This window comes from Bacillus rossius, chromosome 16 (assembly GCF_032445375.1).
Source record: "Bacillus rossius redtenbacheri isolate Brsri chromosome 16, Brsri_v3, whole genome shotgun sequence".
Classification (NCBI taxonomy): Eukaryota; Metazoa; Arthropoda; class Insecta; order Phasmatodea; family Bacillidae; genus Bacillus; species Bacillus rossius.
The window spans coordinates 17,630,758-17,650,141 of record NC_086343.1 but is presented as its reverse complement, the minus strand read 5'-3'; the positions used below and the strand labels follow the sequence as shown (position 1 = coordinate 17,650,141).

Sequence of the window (19,384 nt, the reverse complement as noted above, 5' to 3'; positions counted from 1 at the left end):
TTCCACTTGTTGTAAATACAACCCTAGGACAACTCAAATTTTAACGAATTTTACCATAAAATAAATACGTATTAACATTTTTCACACTTTATAAGTGAAACTCTAAATGAACTTTTAAAAAAAATTCCTTTAATTATATGTCCATATACCACCGTTTTGCATTTCCTCATGTAAACCGCATTCATCACTATATACTAGCATATACTCAAGTTGCACTGTAAGAGTTAATTTTTATTTATTTTTTTATATTATTCAGTGGAAAAGCCAACCCAGTTGCTTCTCATAAAAGCTACAAGCTGTGATAAAATCCATAATACACTTAACATTATAAAATATTTTATATACTGCCTCAGTATCATTGTCCTTATAACAATCATGCAAGTCACCATGTAACTAAACTGAACCATCATGATTTTCATTTTTTTTTTTAAAGCTTGCATTATTATTCCACACACTTTACTTTTTTTTTCTTTCTGTAAAACTGTTTTACACTATATTTACCCTTTTAAAATCCAGCACCCATTTAAGACGTACACTATTATTCTGAGGATTCTTTCAATTTAAAGAGGGTCCCAAAAAAATATCACATGTAAAATGGCAATACTTTAAGTGTTTGAAAACATAGATATGGAGTTAATTTTTTTTAGTTTAAATTAAATAAAGCATTTGTTCTGCAAACGTTCATTGACTGTCATTCCAAGTGTAGTGTCATGTGTGGGACATGCTGTATACAGGTTAACTAATGTTGCAGCATTGCCTGCCTTTAGAATTGTTTAAATAATTAATAGATTTGTAGTGTATTATGCTGTGTGGCTTTAAACAGTTGTAGTGAGCATTAGTGTTGTGTAAGCTTTTTTGCAGTTAAGGTAAAGTTATAACAACCTTCATTTGGGACCATTCTGTTAATGGATACAAAACCATCCACCAGCATGATCCTATACAACAAATGAACATTCATGTCAGATTTTTCATGAAAGGAGACAGCTTTTTACAACAATAAACTGTATTAGAAGCAACTGTTGAGGTTGAAACTGACTTTTGACTTAGAATGACACAAAATCCTGTTGTTTCGGAACCCAGAATTGTCACCTTAATTCATGGCGAAATCCTGACTGCAATGTAAGCCACTCCTGCTGTTCAAATCAATGTTGATTTTTGAAAGAAAATAAATGTTCTGGTGTTTGATGGGTGGGTCAGGCCACAATAAAGTGAGACATAGTTGCATATATTACTATTTAATATTATATCAGGAAAAATATTAAAAATTGGTATACCAGGCTTTAAACTAATTGTAGACAAATTGCATTAAGGCCTTAGCAAAAGTATTGGTTTAATACACTTGCTCAAACTAAAAAATCGTAAATTTTTTTGGTCACTGAAGGACAAGAGTTTTTTTTTCTTTTCAATTTATTAATATTAAATTGCAATTTCCTTTTTGCTAAATATTTTATCGTAAGCCTATGTACTTTGTATGAATAAACAAGAGAAAATAACACATAAGCATAAATAAATATAACAAGATTACGTGGTCCCCCAAAAATTAAAATATCCTTCAGAGACAATTTCAAGGCATTCTTTAAAAGAAAATAGCAAAATACCAATAATTATCAAGGTATGAAATTGTACATTTGCATTTTCCTAAGTGCAAATAATATTTATGTAACTAAACAATAACATATTTTGCGACATTTTTATTGAGGAAATAAAATTGCATACTGTCACAGAAGAATATTTTGTCACGGAAATTAAATTCCAACCAAATTTCTCAACATTACTGTTGCCTGTTCACTCATATTTTTTTATCATTTGATATATTCCCTCCATTTTCATTACTGAAAGCTGGAGGTTGAATACTAAGTCTTTAAGTATTTTATGAAGAAAATTTGTTAAATGTGGTTAAGTTTATTTCACATTTTGAAGAATATACCTTTCATATTAAAAAAAACTTTCACCAATATATTTTTAAATGAAGAAAATACGAATGAGAAAGGAAAATGATGCACAGATCATACACTTCTTGCTCTAAGTGACATATGTAAAGCAACTGAGTGCAAAAGGCATTTCCTCATTCACCAATGAAAAGTGCTGAAGTTCTTAGAAAACTTGTTAAGACGTCACCAAACAAATTTTGAGTAAATTTTTGGATATAGCAGGGCTTAGCAATAATAAAAAAGCAGTAGTTCAAATGAAATGAAGAAGCGATGTCTTTACAGATGAAACTGTGAGAACAGTAAAGGATTTTTTTTTAAAGAAATTATGAGTTGAAATGTGCAGGTCAAAAAGACTTGTGACTATCCAAACTGCAAAATGCAAGATGTGGTGTCAGAAACATTTATTGCTCGTGAACTTAGTGAAGCAGTCAGTATTTTCAAGAAATAATCCAGTGACGTTTCATTAGGGTATTCCAAATTCAAATTTTTATTCCCTGAACATACAGTTGTTATGTCTCTTACAGATCAAGATGTGTGTGTATGAAGTTATCATGGAAATGCCGAACTGTTTATAGGCTCATTGAAGAAGTACCTTATGAACTTCCCTAATTCTGTAAGAAAACTGCTTTCACAAACATTACGCAACACAAATAATATTTATTCATTGTGTAGACAGAGAATGCAATCACTGTGGAACTTCAAATTTAGACATTAATTTTGATGACACTGAGTTTAATGGAAGTATTTCCTACTGTAAGTGGGGAACAGAAAATTGCAGAGTTGTAAAGCAAGAAATACATACATTGAATCAGTAAAATGTGAGCTTTACACACAGTTACAATATCTTTTCTGGCACAGTTATAATGCTAAAAGACAACTAATGTAGTGACTGCAAACTTTAAAAGAAACACTCCCAGAAATCCAAATAATTATTTTGGAAGACTTCACAGAAAATTATTTAATTAAGCATCAGTCTGAAATCATGCAGGCTCACTGGAGTTCACCCAGTGTTACACTTTCACTGCAGTTGTATACTACGAATTTGGTCAATTACAACATATTTGCTGTTTGTAATCTAATGGTGTGTGTTGTGAAATTATTAAGAATGTTAACACTACATACAACCAGGAAATTATGAAAACTCTCCAGACACATCGTCACAAGAAAGGAAGTTGAACGCTCTATAAACTAAGTCAAAGTAATTTCTGAGAAAAACTCCATGTTTTGTTACTAATGTATAATTAAATAATTATTGTCTCCAAGTGATTTTCAAGTAATGGACAGACAATAAATAAATTATTTGGAATAGACAACAAAGGAATATGATGAAAGTGATATATTTAGTTTCAAAAAGAGAGATGTTGCTTTTACTACCTGAGCCACTAATAAAATTGCTCAATTTGATATGTAATGTTAACAATTTATCATGCCCTTGATTTTTTTAAACAATAATGGAACAAAATTTCCTTCCGTGACAGTACTTAAAGTGTTTTCATAACTGAATTAGGCATACAGAGCCTTGTTAAATTAGTGTTCTATTTAAAGGTAAAAAATGCAATTCACACTGAAGAGAACAGTATGTCTTTTTCCTGTCATTCCATGATGTTACATATTGTAATTTTTATAAATTAATTCTGCATATGTTAAAAAGCAAACCTGATGTCAAATCATTCCTATCAACTCACATTTTCTTGCAAAACATTTTCCCAACTAATATTTGTAATACTCAGGAAATTATTATGATTGAATTGTTAACATGCCGTCCTTCATGACAAAATAAAATACTGTGGCCTGATCCATGTAAATGTGGTAAAGCTAAGTTGTCTATGTAAGCTACAACATTTATCATGATTCAAACAAATCAAGTTGTATTTAATGTTGTAATGGCAAATCTGTCCAATAATTGTGAATTTCATTGTTTTCCTTACTCATTAAAATTGCTTAATAAATATTTCTGTATTAAATAAAAATAAATATGTATGATTGCAGTTCTAAAAAAAGCTGGTTTAATTTAAATAAAATAAGATTCCACTTTCAGAAACCACAAAAAAAAAGTCAAGAATGTTTGCAATTTTGTGGTTTTCAAACGAGCAGACCTTTTAGGAAATGGCTTTTTGCAATAGCAAAACTTGCTTGGTGAGGACCCTGCTTATCTTTTGTATTCAAGGCGGTATTGATTACATTAAATTAAAAATTCCCTCTATGGAGCAATCATGCAAGCTTGTTTAAGTAAATCATGGCATGGTCTGTTAAAATTATTACTGGTATCACATCAATTGAAAATACTTTTAACTTCATACTAAATAGAACCAGTGGAATATAACTTTATGGCACTGACAGCATTTTGTAGTTGAGCTTTTTTAATAATTATATTTTTTAAGTCATGGATAAAATTTGTTGCTGAATAATTCAACTAAGTTGAATGCTTTCTTGAGCATAGACACCTCCACCAGGGATGTGATTTTTGGTTCCACTGCCTTTAAGTTGAAGTCTGCCTTAATGATCTTGCAAGAGTGCTTAGCTCTGATATGAGCTTGTAATCTATTTAAAAGGCACAAGCTGGCATACATAAGGCGAGTGGGCAAAGGTTCTGCTCCCGGCTCGAGTTTAAGAGAAGCTGCTCATGGACCTTGCTGGGAGTCGGAAACGAGGAAGAGATAATATTAATTAAACAGGAGCTCAGCAGACATTGGCGCCTGTCAAAAAAAAAGCATCTTGCAGGAAGGTGTAAATGTACAAGAGGTAGTAGCTTTAAATTACTAATTTTACGAATTCTAAAACTTGTTTGAAAAAGTGGTCCCTCCTATCCATCTTACCAGGGAATCACGAGCTGAGAAGATGTTTCCCAATTAATGCACCATAGAATTGAAGTCAGTATGTACCGGTAGAAAACACACGTAGGGATGGATACCAGCCGGTTATTCACGGTAAATCGCCCAGGCTTTTAACTCGCCTGAATAGGTTTTCAGCCCTGCAGTCTTCTGTTGTTGGTTTAGAAACGGACAGAATGTGATGGACGTGTTCTTGTCTTTGACGACGAGGTCCTGGGTGCAATGGACAAGGTCAGAGGTACCCCACTGTGTCCAGGGTCTCTCTCTCTCGTACGTGGAGCCTCTATTCCTACCTGGGCATCAAGGTTCCACTTAGACTAACAATGCCTCACACGCGTGCTGCCAGGCGAGCTCCGACTCCGGCGTACGCCGCATTTCATGGTGATGGGGGGGGGGGGGGGAAATAATTTCCATTTGTTGATAGGAAGATTTTTTTAAGGAGGGATAAATTGCATAAATCCCCCCCCCCCCCCCCCCCAAGTCCCTGCACACTTGCTGCCACAAAGTTTTGCATGGTCATTGCTGTTACCTCACGTGGCGGACCATTTAATCGGCCACAACTGATAGGTCCAAATTCTCAAGTCTTAGTGTGTGTAGGGTAGCCATGAGCATGACTCAGTGGGTGGATTATACCGGGTGGGGATGACGAACATGATGCACAATAAGTTAATTATACCTGTCTTACTAGTGTAATTTGGCCTTCTCAGAATAATTATAAAAGATGAATTTAACAATTTATTACTAAAAAGTACGAGATATCCTGTGCAGATTTAATAGTTTTGTTCTTTACACACTAGAAAATTGAGCACAAAAAAAAATAAACAGTCTCCGCACACTTCATTTCGGCATCGTTTTTGTACAGCAATTACTTTTCAAGTTGGAAACATGTAGTAAGAAAGGACTTACTTTATCTCATTTCCTGTTCAACTTTAATCTTTGTACCATTGAGTAAAATTCATGCATTTTGTATAACTTACAATTATTAGTTTACCTTTTTTTTTAAATACAGTACATTCATTAAGAAACAGAGAGTTTGAAAAAAAAAAAAAGTCCAGTATTAGATACCTACCCATGACCTATAGCAAGGAACCATCGTAGCATCATTTGTGCAATTGATCACAGGCAGAGCCACAGGGAAAATAAGTATCCATTGGGGACTTCACAAACATGTTAGATGCAAACATACCACTAGATAATGGAGATAATGACTATGTTCATTCTGTACCTGTACGTAGGTCTAGCTAGACAGTGTTTTAGCTGTGGTAAGACACAAAAAATTCTTAAAATATTAAGTCTTAGTCCAAACTACAACATAAAATACATTCTTTTATAATTACAGGTGCTGGAGATATTTCAACTGCTCTGGTTTTAAGATATGTATACAGGGTGGCCACTCTTCTGGGATAATAAAATTCCTGGTTTTTTCCAGGTTTTTATCAATATTTGCATACAATTTGCATTTTTGTTACACAAAGCACACACAATATGATGTTTTATTGCCGTTAAACAATAGACAACTTAACTATAGGCTTAAAAATTAAATCAATGAACTTGCTTAAAACAAAACCTACCACCAACAAAAAATTTATAATCTCACGTCACAAAAATTACTTGACACCAAACTCACGTGTTTTGCCCCTCTTGCGTGGCTGGCTAATGCTGTTCTTCCCATCCATGCTACCGATATAGATTTTAAGATTACAGAAATTGCAAATAGCGTTCGTCCCGCATTTTGGATCTTTCTCCACCCATTCAAACTCTTCCGTACATTTGTCATTGTATGTGGTGACCGAACTCGTTTACATTATGATAGTCTGCGCCAATTACATGTTAGATTAAAAGATTCAAAACAACGTCCCGCACAACTAAACTTTTAAAAAAAACTCGAGAAAAGTATCCGTGATACCGTGACGCAACAACATGAGCGCAAAGTAAAAACAAATATACATACAAAACTAGTGCTACCAACATGCCGTGCGAGAAATTACTACCATCCTACAACAACATTTTCAGCCAAAATGCTGTTGCTTTTGAATACAGAAACATAATAAGTATGGAAGTCTGAATTGTTAACGGTTTCTTACGTACTACAAAAGTTTTTAAATGCAATATGAACAAATTAACTTTCACAAAATATAGCACACGAGCACGCTGTCGTGCTTCGACGGGTGGTGAACGTGCTCATTTAACAGCCGTATGTTATTGTGATCGTTACTTCATAAAAAAAATTCCCGGTTCTAATAAAAATTCCTGGTTGATTCCAGGTATTCCTGGTTTTTTTAAGAAATCCTGGCTATTTCCCGTATTTCCCGATTGGCTGGCCACCCTGGTATATTTACCCAAAACTGATGAGATGTTGTTTCATGGTGATGAAAGCAGTGGAAAACCAGAAATTTGCACTTCTATTTGATGAAATTACTGATAAAAACAGATGTGATTTCATTTTTGTAATTTGTGTTCTTGCTATTACCGTATTGGTCCAAATATAAGGCGACCATTTTTACATACACGAGAGATGCGAAAATTGGAAGTCGCCTTATTTTCGCACCCAAGACGTCAGAACCACAAACATTAGTTCCAAGCTGAAAGCTACAGTAGAAACATTGTTAAACAAAATGTTTCATTTTTTATATTAACTAAAACTTCGTTACCTCACGGGGAAAACGATAAATCCACCCAATATTGCAGTAATTTACAATTGTTTAAAATTGAAAATTAAAATATTTGTTCTTGAGTAAAAATGTGACTGTTGAAGCATCTCAAAATGGCAACGTGTTATTACACAATTCATATTTGAACTTTGTGTACAATCGTGTGTTAACATTTACGGTAATTTATTTTCAGATTTTGAACGGAAAAAATTTGTACTAAAATATCACAGCTATTTTCAGAACGATTGTTTACATTTACAAACAGAAAATGTTAAGAACATTTTGGTTGTAATGTTTGGAAATTCACGGCTGCCAACTGTCTTTCCACAATATTTCTTTGTAAAACGAACATTACCGAACACGCACGAAGATGCCATATTTACAGGAATTTGGTACGTTGCTTCAAAAGCTATTTTAATAATTTTCACAGTAATCCACTCTTTATTTATGTAAAAACCTTTTAAACAACATAATTATCATTGATTATTCTTTAAAACTCATAGGACAGAGACACTGTCAGAGAGTAATATGGACAAATATTCGCGGTCACGTCACCAAAGTTATTCATGGCCGTATGCTTCACCATGGCAGCTAGCCACTTGTATTGTTCCGGCAAGCTGCATTCCGTTTGCTTTTTTACGTTTAACACTCTACTAAATAATAATACGTAGCTTAAGTGAAACGGAAAGTTAAATGCTGTATTTTAAGTGTGATTAATAGACATTGTAAAAATTTTAAATTCGTAGATACAGTAATGAGTAAACTGTGAAAAATGAACAATCACACATTGGTGGAACGCTGGTGAACGAGCTCTAGACAAATAAACAGCTCTGAATATGACAATGATGCAGCTGCATTAGAGTGAACATACTAAAAAATTTCTAGTGTAATACTGAAAAATGTAAATATTTTCTAATTGTTTTCTTTTGACTTTTAGGGTAGGCCATTCAAAATTTTTTTTTAAATAAGTAATGTAATAAATATAAATTAATTGTTATACATAAATGCCAAAAGGATTTATCAACACAAAATGTATATCTAATGAATTTTCACATTAATTTCTACCAAAATTATTTTTACATTTGTTTGGCCTCCTGAAACTGCAGGTCGCCTTATATTCGGGGTCGCCTTATATTCGGGCCAATACGGTACTAAGGAAAAAGTTGTTAGTGAGTGGTGGAAGTGAACTGGACAGTGCAATTTTTCCAATTGTTGCAAAACTCAACATCATTGCTGTTGTGACTGCACGATATACGACTAAATGTGTACTCCCTTTAAATGTTTTATTTTATGAGAAAATGCTTCCCGTTCAGTGCTAGGCACACAAATGAAATATCATCACAAGTTTATGGAACCTTTCTATAGAGAGCTGAATACATTTGTAGAAGCAAAAACTCACTCTATACACTATTCATACTACAGAGCTGCCAACCTCAAATCACACCCATCAGTAATGGCAATTAGGTATATGAAAAAAGTACGCGTAAATCATGCACGATAAATTTTTCCTGGGGCATTATAACACACTCACAAGATAAAACAAGGACAATAATATGCAAAAGAAAAAGAAAAATATGAATACAATGCAAATTAATGAATAAAAAAAATCTATTTGAACAATACAATCATCTGAATATGTAAGAAATATTAATAATTTTACTGGATATTTTGAATCTTCAATTCAAAGTATTCAAAGTTAAACTTTAAAACAACCGTCTTTTTATTTGCTTCTTTTATCCTGGTTGAATAAGAAATGTCATGTAAACAAACAACAAGACAAACACAAGGACTTGTAAACAATAACTGCGTTCGTTACTTTCGTTTCTTCAGATGTAGTGAAAAAACGAAGCTATAGATTTATTGCTAGTCACGGCTTTAAAATGTTCTGCATGTTTCTTTGATTCAATATGCCGTCTACAGTCATCCCTTCCACCATGTGCAATCGAAAAGTCACACGTGCATACATTACAAAACCGTAGCGTTCCAAACATTTGAAAACGACAAGCATGGCCATTCTTTTGAATATTTCAGTCGAAAGTTCTGAAGACTTGCGTGTTCCCCCCCCCAGATACACATTATTCAACACGAGAATTAATTTACTTATTTCGACAGTACATCGTAAATGCGCACACTTACTAGTTCCGTTATTTGAGCAACCAAGCGATGTATTCAAACTGCGTTCACGAAACACGCACAGCAGAAACGGAATTTTCTCCGTTACCATGCAGCACAAAGCCTCGTTTCCGTAATAAACCAGCGATGTTCCGTAATTCGGGGTTAAAATCCGTAATAATTACGGAAAATACGTAATGGTTGGCAGCTCTGATACTATGATACTATTTATTTGCTCAATACCCAGCATAATTGAGACAAACAAATTAAAATATTAATGTTCAAAAGTTAGTGACTGTAGAGCAGTACAATTATTCTTTGAACATCTTACAAGTTAACTGTAGATGTTGGCAAACATGGACTAGATTCACACCAGGAGAAAAGCCAACTCTCACCGCAAAGGTACGTAGGCAGGTACGTTAAAATGATACGTACACCAAATGCTTGTATGCCTACAAAATAAATTAAAACAAAAACACTATATACCAAAATAATATAATTCCTTCACTAAATGTTTTTTGCTCTTCAAATCCTACAAGTGAAATAATTCAAATAAAAAATAACTCAAAATTTTCCTTTTAAAATTTAGAATGAAAGACTTGTCCCTAAATGCCAGCTAATATCTGATAAATAAATATTTTTTTCACTTTAAATCCATCATTGTTGTCTTCAAACAGGGAAGGGGGGGGGGGAATCCAGTCCTTTAAAATACAGCATTCAAATAACCCAGCAGGTACAAATTCACAGGAATCAATTATTTTATATCCAATACATTACATAATATTTTTAATATGTATTATGGTCCACAAGACAAAAATGGTCTAGGAAAAATTACAAGAAAAATAATATAACAAATTCATTTTCAGTATATTTCATTTTGTAAGAAAACATATTGTACAAAAACTTAATTTTATTTTGTAACAAAAACTGTGGAACAAGTGTATTTAAAAGCAGTTTTAAAACATCACTAGCAAATGGTAAGCACAGAAACTCAATCTCAATCGAATTACAAATGCCCACAGATTATGGTACAAGAACCTTTGCATGCAAAAATATTAATATTCGAGCAAAAACATTTCATTTTGGTATCTTAAGTTATTTTAACTCTGCAATAAAATTAATTGCTGGAAAGAATTGCAAAAAACCAGCTACATGAATAGCATTTTGAAAATATGTTTTCATTAGGTTGACATACAGGCATTGTATCATTTCTCGTATTTATCATTTCCACATCACTGAGATTTTTCTGGTGAAATACACCATCAAAAACCAGTAAAGCTGGTGTGTAACATATTTTTTGTCAAGCAGTGCGTAACAATAAAATGGTGAACATGCGTTAAAAAGAATATTGTTTGCACTAGTGTTGCTCATTTTCCTGTAAGGTTTTTAAGGTAATTTTCTTATTCTGGATTTGAAGTGGCCAAGAACTAATTTTGAAAATGACGTGACAGCAAACAACCTAACTGGCTTCAGACTTAAACAACAACCCAGTTTAAAATTACTGTTATAATGAAACAATTTTTTTTCATGTGAATGAATTACTTTGAAATGGATTTAGAGTGAATACAAATTATCTTCTGATTTTATAGTTACCAAATTTTCACCAAGAAGTTTCAAAAACATATACAAGCATCAAGTAAACAAGAGCTCTCAGTTATTTCATTATTTTCTACACTACTGTGCTAAGATACACACACAAACATTTTTTTTTTTGGGGTTGGAAAATTGTACTACAGTTCTCTTTATAAAAAAGTGAACAACATAAAATAGCTTCCTTTTTTTACATTTGTTTGATCTTCCAAGCAAATATTTTTAAATTATAAAAACCTGTAACAACCCATTCTAAAAAAAACCTTTTGTAAATTTCTTTACCAGTCGCACTTACAACAGTTACGGACAATTTTTCAAAAGGCAGAACACATTAAGTGTCACTATAGTGCATGTGTTGCAGCAAGAGAACCCTTAAAAATGCAAATTGCCTACAAAAAAAAAAAGAATGATTGTTATGCAATTAACACAACACAAATAATGTTTCAACTTTCTAAGGCACATAGAAACAGGTTAACAGCCTTACTACACTACTTTCAGACAGAAGAGGCAGCAAATGACATTGCTAAAACTTTTAAAAAATCTGTACTAAAAACTCTAATGAAGTAAAAAAAAAAAAAACTATGAGATTAGTAACAAGATGTAATGAAACAATGTTAATTTGAAGGTACAATTGTTAAAGCGGAGATGGTAAAAATAAAAAATAAATAAAAGATATTTAATTTGAATTTTCAAAGTAATGCATCCTGAACACTACTCGCTGCAAGACATGCACTGGTAAGATACATCATACATAGAGACCGGAAAAACTCGCGAATTCATTTCGCGATAGGCTAAAATACAAATAGTTGTACCTCAGTGCTGCCTCTGCTATTGGCTCGCAACTCACCTGGATGACTCTGGGCCAATTAGAAACACCAAACCAAAGCTTTATAGAATTACAGGCTACTACGTTGGGACGTCTCGCAAGACAGCAGCCAATCAGTGGGTGCCATTTGACCGAGCGTACGTATAACTATGGAGTTCATCCTACAGGGCAATGAACCCGCGAATTTTTCCGGTCTCTTATCATAAACCATGGTAAACCATCATAATCTGCAGGCAAGAGGGCATCATTACGTACAGAGATCTTAACATCACGTCACAGACGCTGCACCAACCAGCTCGCGCCCACGTCACCACTGCAGACTGCAGGCGGCCGGGCTGAGCGTTACTTTGGCAACCGTGACCGGCTGTTGGGGGCCGAGGGGGGTCGCTACATCTTACACTCTGTGGGCCCCGCGAAGCTTTGGACTTACACAACCTTGAAGTAACACACAAGCATTAATACTTCGTGCCCACGCAACACAAGTGCTTCAAAAATCTTAGTTACGCATACACATGGGCTTCACATCTAAGGAATTAGTTCAACACACCAGACAAATTTTTTTTTTTAAAGAATGAGTTGACTGAGTACCGTACATATCTGATAGTCCCAACAAGTAAGCAACACCAATAAAACTTAGAGACTTTCATGTCTTCGAGGACACGTCAAACAGAACTGTTACCACCTCGGATACATTGTCAACAATCTGAGCATTTTGCATGTTGAACCTCCAAAAAGTTTTTAATATGACAATCTTCTACATTTTTTATCAAACTAAATGAAATTAAAATGGCTGTAAAAATGTGAGACTAGAATCCTACTTCAGACAAAATAATTTGCACAATAAACTGATTGTAAAATTACAAATAATTTTAACATGTGGCTCATAAAATTAAGATTACAGTATCTGTAAAATACACCAGTAGTGTTCAGCATGAAACAGGAAGTCAATTATTTAGCGGAAGAGCAGTTTGGGTGTGCAGACTTCATGCAATAGCAATTTAAGTAGCAGCACATAAGATAACCTGTCATAAAATGAGCAACATAGCTTTTTTTTACTTCTTGAATGGTTTACAATTTTTTTCCAACTATTTAATACATAATGTACTCTTTCAAAATAAGGAAAACATGTGTTTCAGTATTATTACACCTTTAAAACTAGGTGTATAAACAAACATTTTATAAATTGTTTTAATGCAATATTCTTTTAATTTATAATACACGTGACTGCAAAACACTTTGCCAAAAATTTCAAGTGTTTATTTAATAAAATGATACAAGAAAAAACAACCACAATCAATGTAAAAAAAAAAAATTACAGCAAAGCAACAGAAACTGATCAAATAATCAAAACTGGTACATTTTACAAGTATCAGCATACGATGCCTACCTTGGTTTCTTTCATCATGCGTGTTCGTACAGATGAAGGTAGCCAACCTTCAAACAGCACGGGCCAACCAGGCATCGATGGCTGAACTATTCCATGAGGGCAAAACATCAAAAGTAACCATTAACACCACAAAAAAATAGTAACTACTCTGGTAAACAAAATTGAACAATGTTTTACGTGAAGTGACAACAGCCTAGGGCAAAAGTACAACTTGCAAGTATGCAAGATGCTTGTGCAAGCATTAGCACATTTAAACAGGACTTTTTGATTCCATCTGTGAAGTTTTGTTATGCAAACGGAATTATATTTATAAGTGTTTTAAATGTGCCAGAGTTTAACATTCTTTAGAAAGGCACACACTATTAACGCAATCATATTATAAATTTTAAGCCTGTGAACATGATCTTACTGAAACTATTTCAAAAGATGTGCATTCTCCCCCTAAAATTATTTTTGAATAGAAAAATCATAAGCTTTCGTGAGAAAATAAATGTTACATATGTAAAAGGAAAACTGACGAATAGTTATACCAAGATGTATTAATTATGAATGTTCAAGACTTATTAAGTTTTCTTTACCTTGGGTCTAAGGTGAATGACGTATTTGACAAATTTGTCTGAAACAGCCATAACATGCAGACAAACGCATGAACAACAATTTTCCAGGATTGTAGACAAAAATAAATTTAAAGATTCATAAAAAAGCCTGGTTTTATGTTTGACATGTGGCCATGACAAAAACAAAAAAAAGAGCTAAAAAAAAAAAAACACCAACCTGAAATACTAGCATCCGCTATTAAATTTTAATGAAAACATGAGCTTTCGTGATAAAACTGATTTATGACAGGTGCAGGAAAAGATTGGCTACAAAGTATCTTCAAACTGGATCCATTTTGCATTTACACAAGGTCTTATATAAAACAGGGTGGCCACTGCGGAGTTCCAAATTCCTGGTTATTTCCTGGTTTTAAAGGGTCTGAAATTAAAATTTACATTGTTTTGTCTTCCATTATTTAAAAACAAGCCCCATTGAAGAAAAAAAAGTTGGGCAAAATTAATAAATTTAACCAGCCAGTTTCTTTGTTGATGTAATACAGGTATAACATACACAACAACCATACAAATTCCTCTCTTAGGAGCGCTTCTTGTCACTATACATACTCATGTAAGATATTCCAAAAAGGAATTAGGAGGGCTGACATAATGAGCATGGACATTTCACGCTGCTTGGAGCAAGGAATTTGTGATTTTAACTGCTTTTAACGGCTGCATTTATCACTCTGTCATAAACTTGTCTAACAGCAGTATCCGCTAGTCAGGTTTCTTACACATTCAAAATAATTTTTAGGTTTTATTCTGCAATAGTCTCTCCAGTCTTTCACGTGACAATTAAAAGTAACAGTTTTCCGTCATGGCTTTCAATTATTATTACTGCCTGTTGAAATCTTCAGATGTAATTGTAATCGTAAAAATAAAACAGAAAGAAAAGAAGAGAATGAATGAGTAGGGAACACCTCCCCCTTCAGCTAATCACCAGCAACCCATAGTGTTTTCTTAACATATATCACATTCCTCAACTCACGTGTAGTTTTTCAACTGAGCTGTGAACGACACTAAAAAAAGGGCATACAGCCCTCAAAAATGGCAAAAGTGACAGATTGTGGGCATGACGAGCAGTTTTTCAACTAAGCTCTTTTCATCTTGCTGGACAAAACAAATCATTCCTGATGGCTTTAAAAAATTAACTAGTTCCTCAAGGTTTTCCTAGGACCAAAAATATTACAGGCCAATTTCAAGGGTCGGGGGCCACCCTGTACAAAGCAATTGGAATCCTTTTATTTTAACAACGAAAGCAAGCAGAAAAAATTTAATTGTAAGCATTTTCATTACTGCATTATATTTAAAAAAAAAAATTCCAACAGACTAAAACTCCACTGAACCCACCAAGTACATCAGAAATTTAGGTTGTCTGAATAGGTTAAGATTAGGAAAACAAATTACAGCTGTATTCCATCATGCAAAAAAGGTACGAATAACTTTTTTAGAATCCATTAATAAAGCAATGCATATTTTTCTTATGCAATTTTTCTCATTAGGATAGTCCTAAACTTAAGCAATATTATTTTTATTACAGTTGTGGTGTACGGAACTATGAATTTCTTTAAATATAGTGAGGGAAAAAAATATGACAGTAGTTTTGAAATAATACAACAGTTACGTAGAATGATTGTAAATTTATAGAAACTTTACAAGTGTTTGTAGAATGACATCCATACAGTGGACAAAGGTTTAAATTTTTTTTACCCCTATAGCAATTTCCAGGAAGAAATAAACACAATCCAACCTCCACCATCTATAAGTAACTAATATTTTGTTTTTGTAGCTTAATTTGGTAAGACTTTTAAGAAAAAATAACATCAGTAATCACTCTTTAATTGAGAATTTTTCAGTTTGGCATATTCTGCAATTTGACACCAGCCAGATACTGGTGTATATTTTACTGCGTGAATACAAGCTTTTTTTTTCTTTTAAGAAATCCAAATCATGAATGCTTTGCTAAATCAGAGACTCTTTTTTAACAGCTCATTTTTTTGGTACTCCCGTCAAAACTATACTGACTTTTGTTAATCTGACACAAAAAAAAAAGGGTGCAATTTTAATGCCCTTTGCAGCGATCATTAACATTCTGTAGCTGTGTTATATTTGATACCGAATGTTTTCTTAATTTAATGACTCTCAAAATCATTCATTTATTGACATAGTTAAGATATTTAATGAATACTAATAATACTTGTATGCTCCAAGTTCCTATAAAAAATAGAAGTTCTAATCATGGCTTATGAAACCAAGGGGTAACAGTTGAAAAAGATTATTATAACTTAGTACGTTATTTACACATTTTTTTTATTTTAAGAAAAAAAAAATTGCAACCTTGTTATGACTAGCTGTAGTCATAGAGGTTAAAAAATTTACACATCCCAATTTTTTCCAAACAGACAAGGGTGAGTTACGAATGCCAGGGCACAACTATGTACATACACGAGTTTGGACACAGCCTTAACTTATTAGCTTTCAAGTTTATATGCTGAATATTTAACCTCCATACAACTTTTCTGTTGCAATGTTGTTCATACAGTCAGCCAATGACAATGTAGGTGGTACAACATAACATTTTGTATTTAGAAGATTAGGCTTCCACTCAAAGATGTCGAAAAAATTAAGAATGTGAACCAGAAGACATTAACGTAGAAAAAATTAAACATACACTACGACAATTTTTGGAACAAGGCTGCCTTGCCTATTGATTTTATTGAATGTTTAGACATTTCAGGGGAGGACACAAAATAAGCTAAGTGCCACCGTGGCTCTGGTAAGAAAACTCACCTCTTCTTGCCATCGCATACAGCCCGAGGCCGGCTGCGATTGTTTGCGACGCCTGCAAACACGAGGCGAACGGGCAGTGAATGACCGTCGCTTCTGCCCCGCTGACATGGGAAGTAACAGTCGACCACTTAGACTGCAAACATTTAGTTTCAAAAACTTGGCTTAAATCAGGAAGCAGTCACAATAAACTCACACCCTGGAACCGACTTAAATATTCCCAATTTATTTTTCACTGAAATACTTTTTTTTTTTTTTTTTTAACACACAAATCAACACTGGATCTAAAAATAATTAATAGTTACTAGTGCCCTCATGCCACACGTAACAAAGATGGCACATACTAGTGTTTGGACATGCTCATTTCATTCATTGCAGGCAGAATGATGTAAAACTCCCTACAATGATGCAACAAAATAGCAGTAATTAAATTGAAATGGAATGATTTGTACTAACGATTTATCCAGTCACTAAACTGGAATGAAAATCTGCTACAGCAGAACATACACTTCTCAATGAGGAAATCAAACTACAATTATTCAAAAAATATGAATGGTGGTATGTATTTGGCATTCAAAAAAATATCCCACAGTTAAAATATTTACAAATTATAAAATTTGAAATCATAATATCAAATTTCATGTCTTTCAATTAGTATCCACAAATATGAAAATAGGAGAGATATTTCTGAATTTCGATCTGCAAACATTACGAAAACGAATGTCGTAGTAACAGATACATTTTTTTTATCTCTCTCTCTTCATTTATCCCTCCGAACAGGAAGTCTGAAACGTTCACTTACTCTTCATTCTCCTATTGCTGAAACTTTCATAGCCTCTTTCTAGGGAGGGAGCCAAACGCGGAGAGGACAGTCCCTTTCGTCCCGGTCACGTTCGACGTGAGGGAAGTCTGCTGCACGAGGCTGGCAGGTTTCAGCTGCGCGCCCGCAGACGCCGTGCCCACCTGGTCCCACTTCGACTTGCGCTTCTTAGCCTCGTCCTCCGCGCCCGAGCCGCTGCCCGGCCGCTTGGCCGTACCCGAGACAAACTCCACCTTCGTCTTCTCCTTCTTCTCCTTCTCGCGACGGTCCATCTCCGCTTTCTGCACCTTCGCGAGCTCCTCGTAGTACGACTCTTTACCCCACCGCAGGGGGTCGTAAATGTGCGCGGGGTAGTTCGTGCCCAGTTCGTTGATGTTGCAAAACTGAATGAGCTTCTCGTATATGCTCGGGTTCCGAAAGTCTTTGCGCTGCTGTATCACACTGTTCATGTCCAGTCCCTTGGTCTTCATCTGCTCGTAGAAGTTGGTTATTTTCTCCTGGAGCTCGTTGGAGCAGCGGCCGGCCGGCTCCGAGGGCAGCTGCACTTCCTCCGAGGGCTCGACCTCCGTCCCCAGGCTGCTCCTCCTCCGCTCCGGGTCCCCGCCCTCGCCCTCCTCGTCCGAGACCACGGTGTCGTCGTGGTACGACACGAGGGGCGCCACCGAGGGGGGCTTGGGCGGGGGTGGCGACGGCGGACGCCACCGAGCGCACGCTGTCGGCCGGGGACTTGTCGTTGTCCTCCACCTCATCCTCGCCCTCCGAGTCCGTGTAGGTGGCGGTCAGGGAAGCCAAGGCCAAGCTCGGGCCCGACATGGTAACTGCCATGCACGCACACACGCTCCCCAGAAGTTGCACGCCTGCACAGCTCCAGCCGGACACCACAAACGCTCTGAAACAACAACAAGAAAGAGCACCATGTAGTTCAGCTCCTGACAATGCCAACACACACGACTCTTGGGCACAGCAATCAAAACTCTTTAGGTTTAATTTTCATGCCTCTAAAACCTAAAAAGAAGAAGAAAATTAATGGAAGTTCTCACTAATTCTTGCTCTAAAAAACAACACATTTCCCTTCACGACAATGAAAAATTTTATTTTAGTTACATCACACGTCGTAGTAACTTACCCGTCATCCAACACCTGAAAACAAGTCTTAATTCAAACGAGCCACACTCTAAGAAAGTACAAACCATCCGACTTAAGCGCTAACCAATAACGGCATCGTTGCTGCTATCGACAAAATAACTGCACTGGATACAAGAATGAGGCTACAAGGAAAATGAACAACTGCAGCCGAAAGAAGCTAATTTCTTACGGGATGCTCGCAGACCGTATCAGTTGCAGCCATAGAACTTTCCTCTTCATCTGCAGAGATGTTTATTCATCCGACAAAACCAAACAAAAATATAAATAAATAAATAAGGCAGTGAGAATCTTTGTTTGGTGGTCAATTGTCCCGTTCCACTGTGACAGAAAACAATCAGGAACTCAACAACAGAACACTAACCCAGACCAAACATGGATGCAGTGTATCCTAATTCTAGGACTATTACGAGCAGCTTACGTATACATAAATATGTAGAAGTAATTACTCACTATTCTTGTGCTAGCTTAACCAAGGTAATTACTACTACACTTTTGAAGGAGCCTTAAAACTAAAACATCATCTTCTCAGATTCCTCAGACAACTCAATTTTCATTGCAACAGTAAATAAAAATCATACATACTTTAAATCTAAATCTTACAAGCATCAATTACCAGATTATGAGGCAAGTTGTTTGCTTATTTGCTTATGCACAAGCCTAATGTTTTGTGTGTATACTGTTTGTAGAAACTCATAGATAAAAATTATCCA

General features: G+C 35.0%; 1 protein-coding gene across 2 annotated transcripts; it reads right to left on the bottom strand.

Annotated features, from left to right (window-relative positions):
* Positions 1 to 10,373: 10,373 nt before the first annotated feature.
* Positions 10,374 to 18,403, bottom strand: LOC134540307 (SAP30-binding protein). Of its 2 annotated transcripts, XR_010076438.1 has the most exons (3): positions 17,511 to 18,390; positions 16,712 to 16,844; positions 10,374 to 13,414 (listed from the first exon to the last, which is right to left on the bottom strand). XR_010076438.1 is itself a non-coding variant. In XM_063382967.1 (2 exons), exon 1 carries the CDS (start codon positions 18,275 to 18,277, stop codon positions 17,537 to 17,539), a length of 741 nt encoding a protein of 246 aa, XP_063239037.1. In that variant the 5' UTR covers positions 18,278 to 18,403; the 3' UTR covers positions 10,374 to 16,844; positions 17,511 to 17,536. The 2 variants fall into 2 exon arrangements, 1 of the variants encoding a protein (XP_063239037.1); XM_063382967.1 differs by having other exon boundaries at positions 10,374 to 16,844; positions 17,511 to 18,403.
* Positions 18,404 to 19,384: the final 981 nt, after the last annotated feature.

What these genes read in the sequence shown, in the direction of transcription:
- LOC134540307 (XM_063382967.1), bottom strand. Translation starts at nt 18,277, where the DNA reads ATGAGGTGGAGGACAACGACAAGTCCCCGGCCGACAGCGTGCGCTCGG.